The following is a 14,458-nucleotide window of genomic DNA, read 5'->3' as shown; positions in this document are numbered from 1 at the left end:
TCAAAGGAGCATACCTAATACAGAAGACTGCACGTATACCGATGTGAACATGCTGACTGATGGGGAGAAAAGCAACTTTTCATGAGAGGAATAAATAATTACCCTGAGAGGACAAACATGAAAGCCAATGGTAGAATGCTACATCACATCCTTAATGCAGTACAACAGAATCCTTATTATCATTATACTACAAGCATTAACCACGTTCTTCCACTTGTCATGTAATTTAAGCAGTCCACGTTTGTAATGATAGCTCAACTGAAGGCATAATTGAGTTTTCATCAGAGAAAGCATTATGAATTGATTGGCTTGGGTATACACTTGTGGGATAAGGGTTACTAAAAGTACTATTTTGTCCATACCCATGTGGGCTACTGGTTTGCCTACATTTCTTGTATCCTCCAGTTTAGCCATCTTAAAGTTTCTGGGTTATTTATTTATTTATTTAATTTATTTATTTGACACGCACAGAGAGAGAGAGAGAGCACAAGTAGGCAAACAGGCAGACAGAGAGGGAGGGGGAATTTCCCCCAACTCCCTTCTCCTCTCTATCTCCCCATGTCCTCCATGCTATTTATTATGCTCCGCAATAAGTGAAACCATGAGATAATTGACTGACTCTGCTTGACTTCACTCAGCATAATCTTTTCCAGTCCCGTCCATGTTGCTACAAAAGTTGGGTATTCGTCCTTTCTGATGGAGGCATAATATTCCATAGTGTATATGGACCACATCTTCCTTATCCATTCATCCGTTGAAGGGCATCTTGGTTCTTTCCACATCAGTCACTCTTTTTATCCTTTCCACTTATTTCCTGACGTTCCTTTGGTCTTAGAGTATCTTGAAATGGAACCACTAATTAATCTCCTTTGTGGCACCCTCAATTTCATCTGTTACTGACACTGACACCTGATAAGACTTCAACTTATCTCCTTTTCAATCTTTCTCCTCTTTATCTCTAATTCAATAGGTGATTTTCTTTGGATATTTAAATATATCAGTGTTCCCATTTTACATCAGTATTTTATCAAATGACTTTTTAATAAAATACAATTCTTACCTTCTACTTGTTCATTTAATGTACTTGCCCCTTTCTCATCTGCATTTCCAGATAAATGAACAACGTATGTTTCTGGAAGACTCTCAGAATTACTCTGTTAAAATGAACAACAAAAATGAGTTGCATAAAGATTCCCTAATCCTTTTCTAAGAAAATATCTGAATTTCCTACTTTAATAGTAATCAGACTCACAAATAAGAAAAGCATATACATTTGAAAATAAGTAATAGTAATCAGACTCACAAATAAGAAAAGCAAAACATTTGAAAAACTCATATATGCTTTCTAAATTAAATATAATGTTTAATCTTCATTTGGCCACTGGCTGTAAACTGAACATCAAATGCCAGAGTAAATATTTTCTTGGACAGAACACTGACTTATAGGTACATTTCCACAGGAACTAACAAAACACCTAACTCTCCTTTGCATTCCCCACCAAAATAAAAGGATATTAAAAATAAGTATTAAATAAATTCTTTAGTAAGTATATTTGCAACAAATTTAAACTGTTCCTAACAGCAGAACTTTTTTCCATGTTAAAATAGGACACTTGACATAAGAAACCTTGGAGTAGATCATGTTGAGTATAAAGAGTACAGTGTGGTAACTGCTGCTTCATTTGCATAAATAAAGGCTTTGAAACTTTATTGACAGCATAATGGTTAAAGGCAATGGCAAAGTAGGAAGAAAAACTTTTCTTGAAATTATGTTTAAATAACAGCAAAAAGTTTTATATATAGGTATGAAACTCTACAAAAAGTATAATAAGCTTTCATAAGGGAATAATAAGAACATTTATTTATTAATTACCTAAAAGGTACCAGGCACTTATTTTAGTATACCCATTTTCATTTATACAAACAACAATAATACCAATGGTTATGACAATGGGGTGGATCTTCCTGCTTCCTGGGCATTCCAAGACATTAGAGTGAAATGATGAACATGTGGGATCCACGGTTCTGTCTGTCTAGAATGTCTAGAAGGTCTCCAAGACCTTCACACAACTGGTCCTTCTCATCCTTTACTTGGCAGTTCTTGCCACACTCAAAGAGATTGTTTCTGACCAACAAAATTCCATACGTGTTCTCATCCCCATCCTAACTGCAAACTCCCCCACTATTCCCTAACCTAACATTTCCATTTTCTTTATATGAACCACTAACAGTGACTTACAGTGGGTTGTTGTTTCCTCATTTTTCTGCTTCAACCACTACAGCCTAACCCCTCAACTTGTACAGGCTGGTACATAGCTGGTATTCAATAATAAATATATTTAAGGTCTAAACACTTAAAATAATCTCACTGAGGGGGAATCTATATGGCTCAGTCAGTTAAGCAACTGACTGTTGATTTCGGTTCAGTTCATGATCTCAGGGTTGGGAGATTAAGCCCCATGTTGGGCTTCATGGTGAGCATGAAGCCTACTTGGGAATCTTTCTGTCCCTCTTCTTCTGCCCCTCCACATCCCCCTCACATGCTCTCTCTCTCTCTCTCTCTCTCTCTCTCTTTCTCTAAAAAACAATAATAACAAGCTCACTGAGAAGGTCTCAAGTACCAAGTCACTATACTAGGTATCAATCCTTGCACAATGCAAGAGTTAAGGGCATTGATAGCCGTGCAGTCCAAACTCCACATATAACTTTGGATTCCCCCAAAACTTTACTAATCTCCTATTGAACTTTCTACTTCAAAAGCAGTTAGACTTAAAAACAGCAAAAGTGTATATTAAAAACCAAAATATTGAAATAGAAGACCTTATATCTCTAGAGTAGAGATCATTAGATCTCTAGATCTAATCTACTTCTTAATCCTCATTTGACCATTGACTCTGTAAACTGAGCACAGAAGGTCAAAGTAAATTATAACCTAATGATGAACTTACCAATAACGTAAAGTCAATTAACACATTTTGTATGTCCTATATATTATATACTGTATTCCTACAATATAAACTAAAGAAAAGGTTATTAAGAAAATCATAAGGAAGAGAAGATACATTAACAGTACTGTACTGTATCAAAAAAAAGTCTGAGTGTATGTGGACAAGCAATTCAAACCCTTCTTGTTCAAGGGTCAACTGTATACCTATGCAATGTCACTGAAATTTAACATAGCCCAAATTAGAAATCCACCTGCCCATTCTAACTTTCCCCTTCTTTTCTTGACACTACTGCCATTTATTTTATTGTCCTTCAGAAATCTTCACATTTCAAAAAAGTGTCCTCAATATTTAGTAAATCACTAAATACTGCTGTGATCATTTTTGTCTGGTATTTCTATTGTGCCCTTAACAGTTTACAAAGTGTTTTCACATTTGTTCTTTACACATACCTGAGAGGTAGGTATTAGAACCATTTTTATGAATGAGGTCTGTGACATTCAAACAGGTTAAACAAGTTTTTCTGGGATCCCACAGCTACCAAGTGACAGAACCTGGGTGCCACTGTATCTTTTGACTTCAAACACGGTGCTTGCAGCACTGTGTAGCACCTACCTGTGCTAAGAGATCAGGCCCTTTTTACCTCCTTCTGTAGCCCATCACCTTAGAAAAGGTCATCATTACTTTACACTCATGCTTCTACAAGTATGGTTGCCACAAAGATACTCAAGGCATACTATTTTAACTATCCAAAATAGTTTTTACCTATTGAAAACACCACTAGACCAGCGATGCCTGGGCATTTCTGGGATTTCGCCCCACATGACAGCAGGGAGCCTGCTTCTCCCTTGCCCTCTGCCCCTCCCCCCACTCATGATCCCTTTCTCTCTCTCTCTCAAATAAATAAATAAAATCTTCTAAAAAATAAATAAACAAAACACCACTAAACCAATAATACCACTAATACCATTATATTATTGTAATTTTTATTATAATCCCAATGCTCCTTGTAAATTCACTTAACAATCCAAATAAAATAGTTTCAGGGCCCCCCGATGGCTCAGTTGAGCTCTGTGCTCAGACTGGAGTCTGCTTCAGATTCTCCCTCTCCCTCCCACTCACTCACTCTCTCTCTCAAATACTTAAATAAACTAAATATTTAAAATTATATACATATACATATGCATATCATACATATAGATAGATAGATAGATAGATAGATAGGTAGATGATAGATAGATAGATAGATGATAGATAGGTAGATAGACTTTCAAGTCCCAGGCATTATCTTTTCAAGTTCCAAGTTGTAAAAAACTAAATATCCAAACATTTTCTAGATCTCATTAGGAGTTTTGCACATCCATATACACCACAGAATCATATATCTGGCCATAAGCTGGCCTGAAGTAGTTCTTTGGTTATTTAGATAACTTAATTTCAAAACACAAGCTAATTCCTTATCACGTCTAAGCCTCCATTTTCTGCAATACTACTACACAGATTTCATTAGTTTAAGTTTGTAAATTAATAGAACTGTATTATGCTGGATTATTATATTTAGCACATAAATATTTTATCAATTACAGATAAAAAGTATAAGGAAATAGTTTTTATGGGCAAATGCAGAGATGAGAGAGTAAAGTCTAAGTATCCCTTTTACATTTTAACATCATTCCATGCTTTTACTTTAAAATAATAATAAAACAATACCTCAGAATCCCAAGGTGGTTCTTCAGTTTGTTCTGTGAATGCTAATGCTGACAGCATAACTATAAAATACAGTCACAGATACATTAATGAGAACATGTATTATGAATTTTAAATGTGTATACAAGCCTAACCCCTTCATGATTACTTCAATAAAATAAAAGTAAAAGCAGTAAAGATTTTCAGAGGGTTGAAGTATTTTCAGGAAGAAAAAGCAGGTAGCAGTCGGGATACTTAAAAAGAAAGACAGCAAAAAGAAAAAGAAAAATATCTTAAAGAAATGGGTAACATAACTGGATCTACATACTGTGATATTTTCTATACTAGCATTTAAGCCTAGAAAAAAAGTTATGGATGTTCACTAACTTACCATGTCTATCATTTTTATCTGCCCTGTCAGCAGAAGTCAAACAGTCATTAACTGTTTGCGCTTGTGGAACACTTTCAGTGATACCATCGTCCTTTGTTCCAGTTGCTGGCCTCTCCTCTCCTTCCTATAAAAACAACAAAAACCAAAAACCCAACTTCAGAAAACATCACATCAATTCACGTACTCACCCACTCACTCAGAAAGACAAATGCTTCTGTCAATTCATAGGCACTATCTTTGGAGAAACTGGAAATATAAATAAAAGAGACTGCTATATATACTAGTAGAGGTAGAGATGGACAAAAACAAGAACAGAAGAGTATCATTTCCTAGTTCTACAGGTGAAGTGAATAAAGCACAGTGAAGGCACAACGGGGAAAACAGTTGTATATGGGAAGCTCAGGAAATGCTGCGAAGGTAGGGCTGTATCTTGAGAGAGAGACAACACAAAGACGGTGCAAAGGGCATTCTAGAAAAGGTAGAATGAGCAAAAGGATGACGTATGGAATAACACAGTAAGTGACGATAGCTACAGAAGGTGGCAAAACTGGAACATGATTTTTGGGTGTGGGATAGAGAGATAGAATTGGAAAATCAGGACTTAAACCAAAAAGGCAAGTGTCATGCAGGAATATGAACTTTCTCCTTCAGGTAATGGGTAGCCACTAAAGAAGCAGAGGAGTTACATCACCACAAATATATTCTAGAAAGGTCACTGACAGCAATGTAGAGATGAACATAAAGGAACCCAAAGGACACCTGGGTGGCTCAATGTGTTAAAGCCTCTGCCTTCAGCTCAGGTCATGATCCTGGGGTCCTGAGATCAAGCCCCAATCAGGCTCTCTGCTCATCAGGGAGCCTGCTTCCTCCTCTCTCTCTGTCTGCCTCTCTGCCTACTTGTGATCTGTCTGTCAAATAAATAAATAAAAAAAAGAAAGAAAGAAAGAAAGAAAGAAAGAAAGAAAGAAAGAAAAAAGAACCCAAGCCAGAAGAGGATTTCAAAATTATAGGTGAGAGAGGAAATTATAGTAAGATATGAAAAATGGGAAGCAGGTACAAAATAATGAATGCAGAGAGTGACTAAATGTGGTGATTTTATTTAAATATTTTTTAAAGGTTTTATATGTATTTGTCAGAGAGAGAGGGAGAGCACAAGCAAGAAGAGCGGCAGGCAGAGAAATCAGCAGACTCCTCGTTGAGCAAGGAGCCCAACGAGGGACTCAAGCCCAGAACCCTGGGATCATGTCCTGAGCCCCACATCGGGCTCTCTGCTCTGCAGGGAGCCTGCTTCTTCCTCTCTCTCTGCTTGCCTCTCTGCCTACTTGTGATCTCTGTCAGATAAAAAAAAAAGAATGTGTGATTCTTGATCTCAGGGTTGTGAGTTCAAGCCCCATGTTGGGTAGAGAGATTATTTAAAATTTTTTAAATCTAAAAAAAACCCGCCCCAAAACTAATAGCTATGAATACTATAGTTTCATGATAATATAAAATGTATCCACTATTGGAGATATTTGAAAAAGTAAAAGTCATCTTCCAGAAATAATTTTGTGTACTCTGTTAGCAACCTTTCCTTCCTTATGATTCTATAATGAAAAATAGTTCATATTAGGAAAAAACTATAAATTGTGAGTTCATTCATTCATAAAAAAGCAATTGTGTGTGTATGTATCTATAATATTCAGATAGAATTAAAAATCAATCAGAATCAAGAAACAAGATTTTAGGGGCACCTAGGTGGTTTAGTGGGTTAAAGCCTATGCCTTCAGCTCAGGTCATGATCACAGGATCCTGGGATCGAGCCCCACATCAGGATCTCCGCTCAGCAGGGAGCCTGACTCCCCCCCAACCCCCTCTACCTGCCTCTCGGCCTACTTGTGATCTCTGTCTCTCAAATAAATAAATAAACTCTTAAAAAACAAGAAACAAAATTTTATATTTTTCTTTAAGATTGTTTCAGCTTAAAATTCATTTCATTTAATGGATAAAGATTAAGAACCTCAGAAATTTCAGTTTTAAGTAATGAAAAGACTACATAAAGTGTTTACTTATCTCCTCTCTTTATTCTCAAAAAGATCTAAAAACTTACCAAGATTATACCACACGGCAAATAAATTAGAAATCACAAGAAAGAGCACCTGGTTGGCTCAGTTGGTTAAGCATCTGCCTTCAACTCAGGTCATGATCCCAGGGATTGAATCCTGCTTCGGGCTCTCTGCTCACTAGGGAGCCTGCTTCTCCTCTGCCCCTCTCCCACCTCTTATACTCTCTCTCTCTCTTACACATACAGAAAAAATAAAAATAAAATCTTTAAAAAAAAAACAAGAAAGATAATGGCCAAAACTTAAAGTTCATAATAAATCTGAGTAAGGCCTAAAATAGATTTCACTTTGCATTATCTATAAACACAAGTTTTGCTAAATTAAATATACAATATCACACTTTATCAACTTAAAGGTAAGGATAAAATTTTCTTCCACTTCTTCATAAAAATAAGCTGTAAGTCATTCAGAGGAGTCTGAGCATTTTTTAATTACCTGCCTTCATTTTCTTAATTTGCACTTAAAATAATTTCTACCATATTTCATGATGTAGAGTATCTGCTCTCCCATAGCCCCACAACTGCTATTGTGTTTTTATAATAATCTCTCTCAACTCTGCAAGTTTACATTTATATCGCCCTTCTTTTTTTTTTTTAATATATCGCCCTTCTTAAATGAATTCTTTGTCTTCAAATCCTCCCTCATCTTCACATCCATCTACAGCACTTCTTTCCAGTTGCTCTGTAATTCTTTCCTTCCATAATGGCATACCTAAGAACTGTTCACTCCCACCAACCTTTATAAATCCCAATCCAATTACCTCTCTACCATTATGACACTGTTTTCTCTTATGATCTTGAGGACTTCCATTTCTTCCTAAGATTCTTTTCATTATAAGGATCAAGAGGATGATATATGAAAAAAAATGGGGGAAAAGGTAAAATTGAAACAACTTACCTTTGTAATACCAAGGCCTAACAATGTGAAAGGAGGTTTTAGAATAGAACCAAGTGTTGGCAAAGCCAGAGGAGAAGAGTCACAGACATCGACGGATGTTTTAGAAGGAACGCCAACCGTATGTTCACACTTCTTATCAGAATTATCATTCTCAAATAAAGTTTTATCTCCCAGTGATACAAGGCCAAGTTTTGCTTCCATTTAGTAAAAAACAAAATAAAGAGTACATGAAAATATCTGTAATTTCGAATTACTACAAGAACAGACAAAAATCAGTGAATAACACAAGTCTTCAAACAGCTTACAGTTCTTGAAATGCTGAGAAACATTCATTTGCTTCCTTAAGTTTGGTTTTGAGGTATTCTAGAAAAAAAAATTAATAGTTTTAAGGATTACAAGGAACACATTTGGTAACATAATTATAACATTCACCATTATCAAATGAGCACCATTACACAAAGAACATGGGTTTGGAATCATTCAAATGTAGATTCAAATCTCAGTTCGGTCATTTACTAGCCTACATTTTCTCATGGGGTGAGGATTATGAGAGATTTAATAGCTAGTCCCAAAATGTTATTTTCCTTACTCCTGATTATTACAAATTCTTTCTCAAAAAGTTAACAATAAAGCTATCCTACAACCCAGCAATTACACTACTAGGTATTTATCCAAAGGATACAAATGAAGCATCCTGAAGGGGTATCTGCACCCCAATGTCTATTCCAGCAATGTCTACAATAGCCAAACTATGGAAAAAACCTAGATGTCCATTGACAGATGAATGGATAAAGAAGACCCCCACCATACACACACACACACACACACACACACACACACACACACACACAATGAAATATTACTCAGCCATCAAAATGAATGAAATCTTTCCACTTGCAATGACATGAATGGAACTAGAGTGTATGATGCTAAGCAAAATTAAGTCAGTCAGAGAAAGACAAATACCATGATTTCACTCATATGTGGAATTTAAGAAACAAAACAGATGAACATACAGGAAGGGAGGGGGAAAAAAGATGAAAACAGAGGAGGAGGCAGATCCTACAACACTCTTTTATTTTTTTAAAGTTAATCCCCGTAAAGGGATTTCTTTTTTTTTTTAATTTTTAATTTAATTTTTTATGAACATATATTTTTATCCCCAGGGGTACAGATCTGTGAATCACCAGGTTTACACACTTCACAGCACTCATCAAAGCACATACCCTCCTCAATGTCCATAACCCCATCCCACTTGAAGACTCTTAACTATAGAAAAGAACCTGAGGGTTGCTGGAGGGAGGTGGGCTGGGAGTGGGAGGATTACGAGGGAGTGGAATAACTGAGTGATGGACATTAAAGAGGGTACTTGAATTAATGAGCAGTGGGTGTTGTACACAACTGATGAATCACTGAATTCTACTTCTGAAACCAATAATACAGTATATGTAAAATAAATGGAATTGAAATTTCAAAAATGTTTAAATACTTTCTTTACCAAAGTAACCTAAAATAAAATTTATTTCTAGGTAATTAAAAGTATTATTGAAAAAAACTAACATTAAGAAATGTTAACTATTTAATTATTTTTAAAATGTATTTGCATGATTTACATTTGCATGAATATCTCTTACAGGAGGAAATTTTTAAAATTTAGTTTTTAGTAGTATCTTAGTTAGGTAAGTTGGAATTGCAAACAATTTAAGTTGCTTCTGTTTGCCAAAATGCTAAAGACAGGGACACCTGGGTGCCTCATTCGGTTAAGTATCTTCCTTTGGCTCAGGATTCTAGGATAGAGTCCCACATTGGGCTCATTGCTCAGCATGGAGCCTGCTTCTCCCTCTGCCTGCTGCTCCCCACATGTGCAGTCTCTATCAAATAAATATTTTTTGACAAGTGATTGTTTAAATTTAGTTCCTTCCAGAAAAGAGAAAAAAAAATCATCATATACCTTGTGGGGCATGATTCATGAACAAAAACCACACACACAAAACAGAAAGTCATAACCAAATATGTTGACAGTGGAGACAGAAAGAGATGGACTGAAACAATAGACACTAAAGTTTTCTGCAAGGAAAAATTAGGGTAGGAATAAGTCATTAAAAAAAAAAAAAAGCTTTGGGGGGAAAGGAAGAAAAAAGGAAAAATATAAGACATGACCAATCAAGCACGAGTGTAAGACAAGAAAAAAAGGAAAAATGTAAGTTAAAAAATGATATGTAGAAAAAACATACTTTTCAGTATATGTAAGTGTGATTATGGATATACCATAAACAGAAGTCTCTTAAAATTTTTCAATTACATATTATAAATATATATATATATAATTAATACATATAAAACAGAGGTTTTTTTTTTTCAGAGTATATCCCTAATACTACTGACTTTTCTCACTCTACAATTATTTATTTATAAATACTATAGTAAAGAATTTAATTTTTTGGCTATAAAGTAAATTGCTCAATTAGTGGCCATCAATCACTACCTGAAAGCCATAATTATCTCTCAAGAGAAAAAATAGAAAAAGAAATGTTTCTAATACATCAGCTTTCACATGAAGAAAGAATTGGATAATGAGAATTCTAAGGAGAAATATATACATTGAAAGGATATATCTAATGGGACACAAATGGGGTTAAAGAAAATAAGTTGAGGAATTTTTATCAAAAAAAAAATTAAATTTAATTTTGTGTGTGTGTGTTCCAAAATTCATTGTTTATGCACCACACCCAGTGCTCCATGAAAAAGATGCCCTCATTAATACCCACCACCAGGCTCAACCAACGCCCCCCACCCGCCTCCCCTCCAAAACCCTCAGTTTGTTTCTCAGAGTCCACAGCACTCATGGTTTGTCTCCCCCTACTATTTCCCCCAACCCACTTCTCCTCTCCATCTCCCAATGTCCTTCATGTTATTCCTTGTGCTCCACAAGTAAGTGAAACCATATGATAATTGACCCTCTCTGCTTGACTTATTTCACTCAGCATAATCTTTGCCAGTCCCGTCCATGTTGATACAAAAGTTGGGTATTCATCCTTCCTGATGGAGGCATAATACCCCATTGTATATATGGGCCATATCTTCTTTATCCATTTATCTGTTGAAGGGCATCTTGGTTCTTTCCACAGTTTGTCAACTGTGGCCATTGCTACTATGAACGTTGGGGTACAGATGGCTCTTCTTTTCACTATACTTGTATCTTTGGGGTAAATACCCAGTAGTGCAATTGCAGGGTCATAGGGTAGCACTGTTTTCCAAAGTGGCTGTACCAACTTGCATTCCCACCAACAGTGTAAGAGGGTTCCCCTTTCTCCACATCCTTTCCAACACTTGTTGTTTACTGTCTTGTTGATTTTGGCCATTCTAACTTGTGTAAGGTGGTATCTCAATGTGTTTTTGATTTGAATCTCTCTGATGGCTAATGACAATGAACACATGGAACTGGCACAAAACAGACACATATCCAAGAAAAAACAATTTGCAATAAATAACTGGTCTACTAAAAATTCATTTAGGCATGAGTATTATAAAAGTCATGTTAGAAGAAAAGAAAGAGAGAAAGAAAAAGGAAAAGAAAAGAAAGAAAAGTCATGATACGATAATTTAAAACTCACAGTAAGAATCCTTATCCTTGACCAAATGTCCTTTTCCTCCATCATGGGAAAGCTTTTTTCAATATAATTTTTCTGTCATGATACAGTTCCAGCCTATTTTTTCCACCTTCATTATTTAACGGAGTTAAAAAAAATTCAACTTGTCATATTTCTATAAAATGGTTTGTTCTGACCAACTTTCCACTTCAAACATAAAATGATGATAGGCAGGCCACTGTTAAATTTTAAGAGTAAATAATACACAAAACTAAATTCAGAACAGGAAAATTAATTTCACAAGAGAGTACATTACCTTTGTATTCAAACTTAAGTCTTCAACACCTGATGCAGGCCATGAAGCGTCATCATCACCAGGTTTAATGGAAATACTTTAGAGCAAAAATACACAACAAAAACAAGTTCGTGAAAAAGAAAAACTGAGTTAAAAGTCAGCTATCCACTTATTGAATGAAGTTTCTTGATGTAATTGAACTTTGACCTGTTTTTGTTATTTTTTATTTTAATTCCAGTATCATTAACATACAGTGTAGCTCCTATTTCACCCGCTCCCCCACCCATCTCCCGTCTGGTAACCATCAACTTGTTCTCTATATTTAAGAGTCAGTTTCTTGGTTGTCTGTCTCTCATTTTTTTATTTTTTTCTTTGCTCATTTCTATTGTTTCTTAAATTCTACATGTGAGTGAAATCTTATAGTATTTGTCTTTCTCTGACAACTCTGCTTAGCACAATATTCTCCAGTTCCCTCCATTTCACTTCAAATGGCAAATTTTGATTCTTTTCTATGGCTGAATATTCCATTGCATATATATATGTCACTTCTTCTTTATCCATTCATCTATCAATGGACACTTGTGTTGACTATTGTTAACTAATGCTGTAGTAACCACAGGGGTACATGTATCCCTTCGAGTTAGTGTTTTCATATTTGGGGAAGTAAATATCCAATAGTGTGATTACTGCATTGTAGGGTAGTTTAATTTTTAACTTTTGGAGGAAACTCCATACTGTTTCCACAGTGGCTGCATTAGTTTGCATTCCCACCAATAATCAAAGAGTATTCCTTTTTCTCCATATACTTGCTGACATTGTTACTTGTTTTTTTTCTTTTAACCGTTCTGACAGGTAGGCAGTGGTATCTCATTGTAGTGTTGATTTCCATTTGCCTGATGATGAGTGATGCTGAGTATCTTCTTAGGTGTCTGTAGGTCATCTGTATGTTTTCTTTGGAAAAATATCTGTTTGTGTTTTCTGATAATTTTTTTTTACATTTACTTTTTTTTAATTTTTAATATATTTTTAAAATTTATTTTTAATTTGTTTTCAGCATAACAGTATTCATTATTTTTGCACCACACCCAGTGCTCCATGCAATCCATGCCCTCTCTAATACCCACCACCTGGTACCCCAACCTCCAACCCACTCCCACCACTTCAAACCATTCAGATTGTTTTTCAGAGTCTATAGTCTCTCATGGTTCACCTCCCCTTCAATTTCCCCCAACTCCCTTCTCCTCTCTAACTCCCCATGTCCTCCATGCTATTTGTTATGCTCCACAAATAAGTGAAACCATATGATAATTGATTTTCTCTGCTTGACTGATTTTGCTCAGCATAATCTCTCGCAGTCCCATCCATGTTGTTACAAAAGTTGGGTATTCATCCTTTCTGATGGAGGCAAAATACTCCATAGTGTATATAGACCACATCTTCCTTATCCATTCGTCCATTGAAGGCATTTGGTTCTTTCCACAGTTTGGCGACCGTGGCCATTGTTGCTGTAAACATTGGGGTACAGATGGCCCTTCTTTTCACTACATCTGTATCTTTGGGGCAAACACCCAGTTTTTTATTTATTTTCAGCATAACAGTATTCATTATTTTTACACCACACCCAGTGCTCAATTCTGATAATTTTTAAATTGGGTTTAAAAATTTAAAAATTGGGTGTTTTGGGTGCTGAGTTCTATCAATTCTTTATATTTGTATACTAACCCTTTACTGGCTATATCATTTGCATATATCTGCTCCTATTCCATAGGTTGCCTTTTTGTTGTGTGGATTGATTCCTTCACTGTGCAAAAGCTTTTGATTTTGATGTAGTCCCAACTTGCTCCTGAGGCAAGAGCAGTAAAAGCAAAAGTAAACAGAAACAGACCCAGAAATACAGAGAATTCTGTATCACCAGAAGGGAAGGGGGTGGGAGGATGGACAAAATGGGTAAAGGGGAATGTGAGGTTCAGGATTCCAGTTATAGTAAGTCACAGGGATACAAGTACAGCATAGGGAATACAGTCAATGGTATTATAATAGCATCATGCAGTAAAAGATAGCTATGCTTGTGGTAGGCATGGTGTAACATTCAGAGTTCTTAAATTGTCTGAAACACAACATCACATTATGTGTCAACTATGCTTCAATTTAAATAAATAAACAAACAAATATACACATGTTAAAGAACAAATTTATGTTATTAGTGGGAATACTGTTCCCAGAGAGGTTAAAAACTATAAGGTCCAACTTTTTCCCTACACAGGTCCTGCCTTATTTAGGTCTACCTGAACCTTCATAAGCACTGAGATACCCAAGAAGAGAGACTGCTATAAAAATAGAGTCCTGGTAGCTGTGCCTCTATTTCCCTATATACCGCCTAATATTTTCTTTCTGTGAGCTCTTAGATCACACTTTTGCAGGGCTCAGTCGTACCCTCCAACCTTTTAAATCTTTAGCCTATGAAAGCAGATTCCCAAAACAAGCATACCTTCAAATGGCCAAGAGTAGGAGCCATGTCCTGCTCCTGGAGGACAAGCTATACTGAAAATCATCCA

At 35.8% G+C, this 14,458-nt stretch overlaps 1 protein-coding gene and 1 long non-coding RNA gene across 2 annotated transcripts in view; both read right to left on the bottom strand.

Annotated features, from left to right (window-relative positions):
- Window positions 1–1,085: 1,085 nt before the first annotated feature.
- On the bottom strand, window positions 1,086–5,153 carry LOC116583969. The gene is made up of 3 exons (XR_004282991.1): window positions 5,023–5,153; window positions 4,656–4,714; window positions 1,086–1,154 (listed from the first exon to the last, which is right to left on the bottom strand). It is a non-coding gene; the product is annotated as an uncharacterized LOC116583969 (long non-coding RNA).
- A 268-nt stretch (window positions 5,154–5,421) lies between these two features.
- LOC116583968 (putative ankyrin repeat domain-containing protein 19) overlaps window positions 5,422–14,458 on the bottom strand; it is a 40,998-nt gene continuing 31,961 nt past the window's right edge. Inside the window, exons 9-12 of the mRNA XM_032331970.1 lie at window positions 11,925–12,000; window positions 8,324–8,381; window positions 8,136–8,212; window positions 5,422–5,451 (exon numbers count right to left, since the gene is read on the bottom strand). Coding sequence (XP_032187861.1) covers window positions 5,422–5,451; window positions 8,136–8,212; window positions 8,324–8,381; window positions 11,925–12,000 — 241 coding nt within the window. The remainder of the gene's footprint in view (window positions 5,452–8,135; window positions 8,213–8,323; window positions 8,382–11,924; window positions 12,001–14,458) is intronic.

The sequence above is a fragment of the Mustela erminea genome, unplaced genomic scaffold (assembly GCF_009829155.1).
Source record: "Mustela erminea isolate mMusErm1 unplaced genomic scaffold, mMusErm1.Pri scaffold_39_arrow_ctg1, whole genome shotgun sequence".
NCBI lineage: Eukaryota > Metazoa > Chordata > Mammalia > Carnivora > Mustelidae > Mustela > Mustela erminea.
This window is presented reverse-complemented; position numbering and strand designations above follow the sequence as displayed.